At 39.3% G+C, this 12178-nt stretch overlaps 3 protein-coding genes across 3 annotated transcripts; all 3 read right to left on the bottom strand.

Annotated features, from left to right (window-relative positions):
- Positions 1 to 1865: 1865 nt before the first annotated feature.
- On the bottom strand, positions 1866 to 2744 carry LOC118454106 (uncharacterized). The gene has a single exon (XM_035907397.2). The coding sequence runs from the start codon at positions 2742 to 2744 to the stop codon at positions 1866 to 1868; it is 879 nt and encodes a 292-aa protein (XP_035763290.2).
- A 3843-nt stretch (positions 2745 to 6587) lies between these two features.
- On the bottom strand, positions 6588 to 7490 carry LOC148100254 (uncharacterized). Its single transcript, XM_087848741.1, has one exon. It carries the CDS (start codon positions 7488 to 7490, stop codon positions 6588 to 6590), a length of 903 nt encoding a protein of 300 aa, XP_087704867.1.
- A 2544-nt stretch (positions 7491 to 10034) lies between these two features.
- On the bottom strand, positions 10035 to 10901 carry LOC118454105 (uncharacterized). The gene has a single exon (XM_035907396.2). The coding sequence runs from the start codon at positions 10899 to 10901 to the stop codon at positions 10035 to 10037; it is 867 nt and encodes a 288-aa protein (XP_035763289.1).
- Positions 10902 to 12178: the final 1277 nt, after the last annotated feature.

Here is a 12178-nt window from a genome sequence, read left to right as displayed (position 1 = left end):
GAGACTCGGATTGAGCACATTTATCTGAAGGAGAGCTGCTTTATTATAAACTATCCCAGCCATATGAAGCAGAAATTGGTGTGTAACACCTGACCTTTACTATAAATAGATGATGGAAATAATAAATTTTTTAAAAAAAAATTCGTCAGATCAGGCTGTGTTTATGAAGAAATGCATAGATATCAGCAGTGCTATTTTTGCAGGGTGTTTGAAACTGTAGACACTTAGGAAAGTCAGTGTTACATGTTGAGACATCCATACATTAATCTAAATTACTAACTAAGGCCCTACCTGCATTTTTCTTGACGTATGGTATCAATGGTATATGAAATGGTAGCGATTGTGTCCCTGCGTGTGCGCACACTGCTGAGTAAAGACAGGCAGAGACGTTTACCGATTATGCGCTGATCTCTGTATAGACTGTAAACGCTGCAGAATGTTACAGTTTTTACAGAGTTAAAGCTGAAGTTTTAGTTGACCTCAAAGTGTGCAGATGAACACAGACATTTGTTACCCTCTGTGTATTAAGGTTATTCCTAACTGCGTCACTTGCGTTTTTGTTTTTGTTTTTTTGTACAACCCAGGGGGGCTGACAGCCTATTCCAGCTATCACAGGGCGACTCTAAGGCTAACACAGAGAGACAGACAAGCATTCATACTCACATTCACACCTATCGGCAGTTTAGAATTACCAATTAACCTAACCTGACAGTGATTTCGGTGTAGTATATTACAGGATAGTGAGAAGAAGAAAGACAAGCTAAAAATTTTTTTTAAAAAAAGCGATTTGTGGCGTTGTAGAGCTGTATAACGACACGTCTGGTCATTGTGGACTAAAAATCTGAAACACTGCAAACCAATCGGCTCGCTTAAAAAAGTATCTTGTTTGTTTGCGTGAGTTTTGTATTGCGGCTCTGCTGCATGTTCTCAAATTGGAATTTAAATACGTATTTAATGAGGTCAACTGCAAAAATAACCGTTCGCACAAGTCGACTTTAATAAGTGTCTAGTCTACAGAAAGCACAAGAGCAATGTGCACGTTTACGCATATGGCACAGAAACGGTGTCTTCCCTATCTTAGAGAGCACTCAAAGTCAGACGTTTTGTTTTTGTTTACACATTAGACAAGTCAGCTGTTACATACAAACTCTGGGTTAATTCGGTGGAGTAGTTTGTAATAATGCAGCTCTCCTCTGGATAAATCCAGAGCTCCACCGGGGCTGATGCCCTCAGGACCTCACAGTCAGTCTCTACCAGACGAGTTCACCCCCTGCAGAAAACCATATTGATTTTTCTTCTGCATCTTCTTATTTATCTTAACTGCTACATCGTTTTTAGAGAGAAAGACGTACAGAAATTATTGAAATGTACTGTTAGTAGAGCTCACAAAGAACTTTTTGCTCCAAAAAAAATCGTATCATCAGTCTAATTTTGCCCCAAAGCTTTCAGTCGAAAAACTGACCCCATTCCTCTTCTTAAACCCCAACAGGAGCTTACTTGATGCCAAAAGAGGGTTTGGGGCTGGCGCAGACCTTTGCTAAATCAGACCCTTAATATTATGATAACAACTGTAGAAACAAGTTTGTCTTTATTAATGTTATTGCATTAAATTCTATTAAAGTGTCAAATGAAATTCAAGCGATTAAGATAAATTTGCATATTTTATTTCCTCTATTTGGGGAGAAAAAAAAAGAAGTGACAGAAAGTCGCATCAGTGGGTCCCGGCAGGACTGCACCTGTTGACACACGACTTCACAGGAAAAGAGGCGACTCTGAAGGAAAGAGAATTGAAATGAGTATTGACTGCATCATCTGGATTAAAAAACAACAGAGGCAAAATGATAAATTAGCTGGCATTGTGTCAGTTACCTCCTGCTGCATTTAGGGCACACTTTCCCCCACACAGTCTTTATCGCGGCTTCTCTCAGAGCCGGACTCCCCCAGATGTACAGAGATGGTGTGAACAAGGCATTGAAACGAGCCATGATGGCGAACAAATTGGTGCCCTCATTTCTAAAATTCAAACCTCCTCCTGTCATTAATTTAATTGTAATATTCACAAAAGCTGGAGACCACAACGCCAAGAAGCTTATGACAACAAAAATGATTATTCTCAAAGATTCCTTCTTGCTTTCTTTCTCGGCGCTGGGAGGATCTCTTTCAAGCTGGTACCTCGCAATGAGATACAATTTCAATGTCATGGCCACTTTGACAAGCACTATGATTTGAAACACGAGAATGGTGAATAAATACATTTGTATACCTTGATAAAGGGGTAGCATATTCCTGATGATCAAGTGGCCATAAGTGTAAACCCAGCTGTAAACATTAATGCATATCACACATTGTCTCGTTACGAAGCGGCTGTAGATAAATGGGTGGCACACAGCAAAATAGCGGTCAAATTGCGCGAACATAAACGTTAATACATTGACGCCTAAAAGGGAAGATAAAACAGAGTAGGTTCTGTTTTTAGACAAATCGACATCGAACAGACCGAGATAATACACTGAAAACCCGATGAGCGTGTCAGCAATACTAGTGTTTAACATGAAAATAAATCTGTTTTGAATGCGCAGAGCTCTGGTGGACAAGATGCCGATGACTACTGTTCCAGCTGTCGTAACAGTAGTTGTGGCAAATAAAATCTGGAAAATGAAGATGAAATAATCTTCGGGTTTACTGAAGTCCACCGACAGAGGCACAGCCCTGCCCAAAGATTCTGTCATGTTAGAGAGGCGCATTGTTTCTGCGCAAGTGGCTTTTGAGAACACTCTTATGTGCGCAATGAAGTCACAGGATTAATCTCATGAGATGACAAAGGAACTCTACTCGTGTGTTTTGTTTGTTTTTTGGCCCCTATAAACTGCCTCATGCGGAAACCCTCAGATATTATAGCTAAACCATTTATCAGATAATTATAATAATTATTTATCAGAAGAATATAATGGTTTTATAGCGATTTGGCGAGTTTTGGTCCTCAACCTATAATGGAACTGTTGTAAAAAAAAAACAAAAAAAAAAAACAAGCAGATAAAGTAATTGATAATGTATGCAGGTTTCCTTAATGAGCCTAAGTGCAGTGATGGGCATTCATTTTGGAATGTGTGTCCAGCTATAGTGGACAACTCCCTGCATTCATAGTCCGTACATTTAACAGAATTTTATCAGTGAGCATTTTGTGACCTCCATCATCTGTTTAAGAGGGGGAAGCATTAAGCCGCTGTCATGGTTGTTGAGCATAGTATAAATCCCATATAAGAGACCTTTAAATTATCTCCTTAAATCTACACTGTAGGTATGTGTAGATGCAAATTCGTCTGAAACTCTACGCTATAAAAGTCAAAGCAGTCTACGTTGCCCCTGACTGGCTCTTTGATATTGTGCTTTTACACACCAGCACACCACAGGCTATAGATTTAATCTAAAGTGACCCACTTAAAATGCAGTCTTGACTACTTTTCTCAGGCACCTCAACCCCCACTCACATCTCCCGTAATAGATCGCATGAGAGGGTGAGGTAAGGTCTCACGCTGGTTTCAGTATAAAACTCTGGTAACAATAACCCACAGCTTTTTGCATGCCTGGACATCCTTCCGTTTTTGTAGTCAGACCTTTGCATATAAATGTAAATGGAATACCATGACTTAACCTTTAGCTGCTGTTTTATATTGACTGTGGCCTTGACCTATTGCAATCTACTTCAAAATTATATGTGTATTTATTAAAAATATTACACTGCACGCTGGAATAAGAGTAGAAGTTCTCTCTCTGTGGTCTCTAGATTCACTCCGTTTCTTGTTTAATTCATCTAAGTATTGAAACATGTATTCCTCTAAATCGCCACCAAGGGCAGATCTCCAGATTGCAAATAAACTTTATCCAGAAGTTAAAGAGAACATCTTGCCTCATGCTTTTATTTCGAAAATACTTAAACTCGGGTTATAATGACGACATGAAGTTAATTTCGTAAACTTGAATCAGGATTAATCAGGGCGTATGACTTGTCAGTCTCAAGTTGTTAATGAACTGGCCTGCAGTCTGATTTTACAGTTATGTTATAAAAATAGGACTTCACTACCGGTGACATCATGGCGGCTACTTCGTCCTTTCATGTGTGACTTATACTGTGGGCCAGCTGCCACTAGCACTGACGGGATATGCACTTATAGCATCAGCTGCAGCAAAGTCAGAAAGCATTGCTCATTTCAGATTTTTCGCTTTGTCGTTTTTCTCTTTTTACATCTTTTTCTTTTTCTTTTGCATTTAATATACTTGTGTATTTGTTTCGCTGGGATCAAGTGAAGGGAAGTTTTTAAAAACAAAAGGTTTTATGTTTTTCATTTTGCAACCCTGCACCTTCTTTGTCAGCCCAGAATTTAATGTAAACTTTATTACTAGTGTTGGAACTATTTATTCTTTATTTTTGCTATTTTCAAATTTGTTAAAGTTTGTTGTTGGTTTACTTATATTTTGGGGGTTATATAGAGTTTTTTTTGTAGTTTAATACGTGCGTCAGTTTTTGTTTTGTTTTGTTGTTTATCTTGTTAAGTCAGGAAGAACTGTTGGGCCATTTTCTATAAGTAAAGGGACTGGTATAGGACCAGCATGCACTGGGGTGGGCCTATGGTTTTTTACCAGAGCAGGAGAAGCACCAAGAAACACCAAAAATTGATCTTTTGTTTAGCCAAACTGGATAAATGAACCGTGCAACGCAACCTTCAAGCTTTGGACATTGGACTTCTTTTTCCTGAGTAAAAAATATTAACACAGCACAGCAGTGTCTTGTTGATTTTAGATTGTTGAATGTTTATTTGGACAATGGAATCGTCATACAACTACACTGAAAAAAAGGCCATGTTGGATTTAGTTGATTCAATAGTGGACATTGGTTGCACACAAATATTTTGCTTTGGCAGAAACATCTTATTCATATTCAATAAACCTGTGCATTTTGTGCTGATAAAACGTGATTGAAACATGTTTAGATGAAGAAAGTTGAGCTCTTGGAATATTTTAATCCTTCACAATTTTGTCATTTTATTTCAACACTATTCAATAGCTTTTACCCCAGTACTACTTGGTCACTTAAATAATACATGTTGTCTTCATATTACATAATGTTCAACAAAGTCTAGAGTCTGGTTACCATAAAAATTGAATGGCTCTACAACAACTACCGTCCTCCTATCTTTATCCTGGTTGCAGGGGGACTGGGGTATAACCATGAAGTGATAGGGTTACAAGGTAGGGTACACCCTGGACAGCTCACCAGTGTATGACATAGAGACAAACAACCATTTGCACCCACATTCACCGGGATTTTGGAATCACCAATAAACCTAAGCTAACTGACTTTTAACTGTGGGAGGATATCAGAATACCCAGAGAGAAACCACTGCAAATTAGCCAGGTTGTAGATGTGAACCCATGACCTGCTTACTGGGAGGCGACAGCACAAACCGCCATGCCACCAATCCAGGCTTAATGCAGAATTTTCTGTACGTTTTTGTCCTTGACAGGTTGAACCACAATAAAAAGCAATAGCATACACGTGGTGTGTGTCTGTGTGCCTCTTATAACTCCAGTGATTTTCCTGCAGTTTGAAATCTCGTGTGATCTTGTTAATTTCCTGAGTCCAGCAACTAACCACTTTTGTATCATGTCATCTCAACAAGAATAAATTAAGTTGTTGATTTCGTACAGATACATGATTTAATTACGTTCAAAATAGAAACATGAAATTTTTGTGTTCAAATTACAAGATAGACTTTTTTAATGTAACAACCACCCAATTGACTTTTTTCGGTATACCAAAAAAAGTAGAGGCGGCTGCTCGACTTGACTGAGGTGGATGCCTTCCTGAAACCACGATCCAAAGCGCGCGAGACTGAAATCCTGTGCGCTGTCGCTGGATTTAACATTGCTATATTATTGACTTACTTCACTTGAACATGATATGAACAACTTAATCTACTCGCTCCGCATATTATGTCGTTTCTGGCATAAAAGACTCACATGTTTATTTCAGTTCAGATCTAATGCTGAAAGAAAGAGAAAGGAAGAAATGGCGACAGTCATCACAGTATTGCCTTTCATTATTCATTCATGCAGTACTCGGAGCCCAAGAGTTGACCAAACAAACCAAACTAAGGATTCGAAACAAACGAGACAAATCCTGCTGCAGAAAAAAAGCTCACATTAGTGTAATTATTTATTTCAGACGACTGGTATGGAGTCTCCGTGCTTCCAATGAGAAGATAAAAATAATCAGAGTTTATACATTTCAAAATTTCTAAGACTGTTTATAATGAGAAGGTATTAAATACAGAAACATGTTAGAAAACACAGAAAGTTGATCCTAAACGAAGAAAATGTGAATATTCACATCTCAGTCAACTGTGTCACCTGAGCAAAATAAGAAACGCTACAGTAAAAAAGTTGACCTTCATAAAAATAGATTCTTTAACCTTAATGAAAATTTAAAAAAAAATAAAATAAATAGTGGCGATTTATTTAAACATTTTGTTTTTATTCATAGGCTGGCTCAAGCATTATGAATGAGATGAGGTGTATTTTTACTTGTTTCATTGAAACAAGATTTTTCTGCTGTTGCATTTTGGGCACAGTCTCCCCCACACCGTCCTCAGCGTGGCTTTCCTTAAAGTGGGACTCCCCCACAGGTACACGGCCGGCGTGCACACGGCATTAAATCGAGCCATGATGGCGAAAAGATTGGTAGCATCATTCCTAAATATCAGCCCTCTCCCTACAACCAGTCTGAGGACGATGTTAACGAAGGAGGGACACCACAACAATAAGAAGGTTATGACAACAAAAATGATTATTCTTAATGATTCCTTGGCGCTTTCTTTCTCTGCACTAGGGGGGTCTCTTTCCAGCTGGTACCTGGCAACAACATACAGTTTAATAGTCATGACCACTTTGGTGAACACTATGATTTGAAGGGTTACGGTACCAAACACGTACAGTTGTGTTGCTTTGGAAAAGGGCAAGAAAATCGAAATAACCGCCCGAGAATAGACATAAAACCAGCAACAGATGTTTGCAGAAATCACCACGCCCCTCGTAATGAAGCGAGAGTACGTGAAAGGATGACAAACGGCAATATAGCGGTCAAATTGCGCGAATAAAAATGTTAATAAATTTACCCCAAGGAGATAGTTTAACATGTTATAAGTTCCATTTCTGGATGGATATCCCTCTTGAACATCAAACAAACCGACATAGTACACTGAAAACCCGATGAGCGTGTCACAGATGCTGGTGTTCAGCATGAAAATAAACCTGTTCTGTCGGCGGAGCTCTTTGGTGGCAAAAATGGTAACGACTATAGGTCCTGCTACGAAAACAACAGTTGTGGCAAATAAAATCTGAAAAATGAAAATGAGATAATCCACAGGATGGCTGAAGTCGACCGACAGAGGCACTCCTGCAGTCAGAGAATCAGTGATGTTGGTGAGCAGCATTGTGTCAGAGACGCATACCGACAACAACATTTTTATAGAGCTGCTCAATAAGACACTGCGCTAAAGCCAAACTAATAAGCCATGCCTCTCCCAGGAGGCATGGCTTTATCTCACGTTTCAATCCTGTTAAATCATATGTGTTTATTTTAACTGACACGACAAACATCGTATTGCTCTATCTTGTTCAGTTTTCTCAATTACACCCAACAAACGTCCCTTTATAAACTGCATTTTGATATTTGTTTTTTGACAAAACAGTTGACAGAAAGCATGGATTTAAGAGACTTTGAATTTTTAAAAACGCAAATAGTCAGTCCTTTGTCAGCAGTAGTTGGCACACAAGAGAAGTGATCAGAAAAAGGGAATTATAAGGTCGCCAAGATGTGTGCAAAGAGCAAATACATTCTAACGCAAGCACGGGACAGAGAAATATGTGAATCATTTATTTATATTGGACATCCAGGCCACTCGTTTGGCTTTTAAGAAGTCATAAATATTGGCTTGCAAAGTGTTTACATTTTTTAACATTTTGTGTTACAGAAATAATCAATAAAATATAGAAAAATCCAGCAATACATGCTCTTGTGGACATCTACAGACTAACAGTCAAGAATCAAGAATCAAGTCAGTAAAGTCAGTTTATACCTTGTAAAGTAAATTACTTGGTAAATGCATACTATATATGAATGAGAGGGGCTTGGTAAATTTGAATTATCCACAGCTATTTGGTGCTATACACTTTTTCTGAGGTCTCCTACACAGTGAAATCTTGGAAAGCAGAAATTCAAAAAGACAAAATGTTAATGAAATGAATTCTTCTTAGTATTATCGTATTATTCAGAAAGCCTGACAGATGGGACAAGTGTCCCTTCAATACTCTTTAAAGAACATCAATAAACAAACGAAAAAGACTCCAAAATGTCCGCTATCACATAATAAACTGTATCAGTTTTACTGACAAACTTACCGTTGCTATTTATTCCTGAGAAGATTACTGCTACTGTATGTAAAGAAAGCTTTATTGTATGTTTAGGTGAGCTGAGTCAACCCAGTTGCTTCCATAACTGTATCTATATCACAGTTTTTTCATTTACACTATAATGAAAAACATATTCACCACGAACGTTGTGCCACTTCGATATTAACAAGCATTTAAGGATTATCAAGGAGTAAATGTTATGATATTAAAGTGAAAATATCAGGGCACAGATACTTAAAATATCTGCCTTTAAATAATTTATTTCAAATACAAAACGTGTATCCAAACTGTACAAACTGCAATTATTTTTTATACGTTCATATTGAGTGCACATTTAAAGTGGACACCTTAAAATTCAGTTTTTGAGCTGTTTAATGCGAACATTATATTTATCATTTTTAAAACAATATAATAAAATAATTCACTTTGATTTTCCTTTTAGTAAACGTGTAGTTTTCTTCTTTTTCACTCTATTTCTCTCATCCCGCCAGCGTTAACACATATAAGTTGTCATGAGTTGATAAAAAACAACCTCGAAAACGTGTCCGATGAAACTTATTGTCATGTGTGATAAAGACTTCCCTTTCCTTTCGTGGTCAACTGACCACGAAATATGCGTTTGTAATATTCATTTATTGTGTCTAAATATAGTTAAAGTTTAGCATCGGGATCACTGCCATGACATAAACAAAACTAGGCTATGGGGCTATCCTTGGTGCTGAACCTACGGGTGTCAGCGCCAAGACGCTGAACGTGGTGCTGAACGTGCTGCACCAGTGAACAGGAAGCTGGATCCAGTCGGAAATGCTGAATTCCATCCAAATATCAATGAACTAAACCTAAAGATTATTCGGATCCTGTTGTACATTTTCTGCTGTTATAGCCTGGAGTTTAAACGATTAGATTGTGAAAGTTATTTGTTTGCTACAGAGGTTTTAGTGGAGTCCATCTTTTTGGCTGTGGATACAAGACAAGGTTTATTCGATGTGTAGCCTACAACTGACCAAAGACCTTTGCAGTCTGATCCCAAATGCCGGTCAATAAAAAATAAATGTGCGTACTGCGAGTAATAAGTAAAAACAAACAAACAAATAATACAAAGATTTTAAATATAGAAATTAAACGCTTTATCCTAAACTTGATAGACTGCTCTGTGGCAGTCTGTCTAGTTTAGGATATCTAGTTGAATCACAGCAGTTTCATTTTTATGACATAGTTGAATCAGAACAAGAGAACAGGAGCCCAGCTTCGTTATGTTTTGTCTGAAAAATCAAAACACTGAGACTGAGAAAACGCATAAACTCGAAAGTGACCGCAACATGTGGCCCATCAGATGGGCTCTTAGTATTTTATCCTTATTATAACTTATGATGATGCTGATGGTGGCTGCCTTATTTTGCTTGTCATCCCATCCGAGTTAAAGTCAATCCTGCAAGAGAGAGAGGAAGGGGTGGGGTGCCGGTGCGAAGAAGGGGAGATAAGGGATAAAATGTCTTTTTATTCACAAGCAGCATATTGTTTGACATAAAACGGTAATTCTACGTAACACTTACTTAGACCGTGTCTTACCTTGCACTGCGCCTGGGACAGACCATCCACCACACCGTTCTCCACACGGCCCTCCGAAGCGCAGGGCTGCCCCAGATGTACACCGCAGGGGTTACCAGCGCGTTTAAGCGTGCCATCGTGGCGAACAAGTTAGTGGCTTCATTCCTAAACCTGAGACCTTCTCTAGTCAACTGCCTCACAATGATATTGACAAACGAGGGACACCACAGCGCCAAGAAGCAGATAACCACAAACACAATGATGCGCAGTGATTCCTTCTTGTTGTCTCTCTCGGCACTAGGCGCCTCTCTCACAACGTGACTCCTGGCTATGATGTACAGTTTAATTGTCATGAGCACTTTAACGAGCACTATAACCTGTAGAGTCATCACACCAAACGCGTGTATTTGAGCCGCCTTTGAGATGGGCACCAAGTTCTGCACAGTGAGAATAAAGTATGTGTAAATCCAGCAGAAAGCACAGATTACAATGACAACAGATCTCGTTATGTAGCGACTGTAAAAGAACGGATGGCAAACGGCAAAGTAGCGGTCAAACTGAGCAAAGAGGAAGGTTAACACATTGACACCTAAAAATGATGGCAAAATGTAGTATGTCCCATTCCTCGAGGGATAGCCCTCTTGGACGTCAAAGAGCCCCAGATAGTAGACGGAGAAGCCGGTCAGAGTGTCGCTGATGCTCGTGTTCAGCATGAACACGAAGCGGTTCTGGGCTCGAAGAGATCGAGTGGAGGTGATCCCGATGATCACCGAGCCGGCTACAAGCACGGCACACGTGGCGAAAACAATGTGGAAGGTGAAGATGAGGAAGTCTTCCGGACTGTTGAAATCCACCGACAGGATGACGCTGGCGTTATAGAGCATCCTGGAGCTCCACAAGAAGTCGAGCACTCATTATATTTATAGGTCCAACAAACGATGCTGCTCAAACTTTCTGATCTCTGGAGGCTTTGTGGCTCTGACATGGGTTAAGTGACGTTTAGAACTTACTTACTTTGTGGAATCAATAAGATAGGCCTAGTCACAAGAATCATTTTATATTTTGTGTTAAAAAAAAATGGAAATGGATCCTTAGCTTTTGGTCAAGTTTGTAGCTTTTGCTGTTTGGGGCTTGCTGCCATAACCTTTCATCTCGGTGATCCATAAATAAAATATTTTATCTCCTTTGTTCAAAAGGCCAACTTAACATTTTACAATACTCAGCTATGTTTGTTCTTAATATTTCTGAAAAAATTGTATTTATTATCATTTATATTAACTTTGCCTGAACTTTTTAGCATTCTGCAGCACTTTTTTAGTTGGTACTCATTGTGTTTAAACCTAAAGTATCCGGTATGCCAAAAAGTGGCTTCCTCTATTTAAGCTGTTGTACATTTCTTGTTGGCATATAATTCGTCAAACACTTATGATATAAAGTCCTCTTGAAGAAGAAAGAACATTCCTGTCATAAGGTATAGAAGCTGCACTTCTGAGCAAGTCTCATTTACATTAAAAATGTCTTTTTCAAGATCAGTCTCAGAGGGCAGCAGAAACAGCAACAAACACAACACAATCTGTTACGGCCCTAGCTGGGCCTCCTGAAACTGCCCTTGTGTGGGTGTGGTGTTTTCTCTCCTCCTCTTCCTCTCTTGCTCTTCTCCCCAGGACACAGCTGCTGCTCATTGGCCTCATTTACCACCTGGGCCCAGTCAGCAATCGCCTCTCTGAGGTCATATAAGCTGGGGATGAACTGGATGTTGGAGGGTGGTTTTCTCTGGTGTCTCAGCTTTGTGTTCTAGGTGTGTGATTGTCCTGCCTGTGGTGTGGAGTTGTGGAAGAAGTGTGCAGAGTAGCTGCTACATATGAGTAGTGTGGGCTTGTGGGCCTCGGCAGCAGTAAAGCTAGCTGCTGCTAGTGACAGGGTGAGCTTGTGGGCCCCTGGAAGTGCCTCCTCGTGGTGTGGAGTTTTTTGTTTGGTTGTTGTGTTCTTTGGTGTTGCAAGTGTTATTGGTAAAACGGCGTTGCTGGCTCTTTACGTTAAGTTTATCTATAATAAAAACGATTTTATTTACTAAACACCTCTGTCTGTTCTCCTTTCATTCTGTTCTGGACCCATTTGTTACCAGTCCCCACACACACCCCTAGACCTTCATCGTGGGGAC

This window comes from Neolamprologus brichardi, chromosome 12 (genome assembly GCF_056152115.1).
Source record: "Neolamprologus brichardi isolate AB-2024 chromosome 12, ASM5615211v1, whole genome shotgun sequence".
Lineage (NCBI taxonomy): Eukaryota > Metazoa > Chordata > Actinopteri > Cichliformes > Cichlidae > Neolamprologus > Neolamprologus brichardi.
The sequence above is the reverse complement of the archived record's forward strand: the minus strand, read 5'-3'. Positions and strand labels throughout refer to the sequence as shown.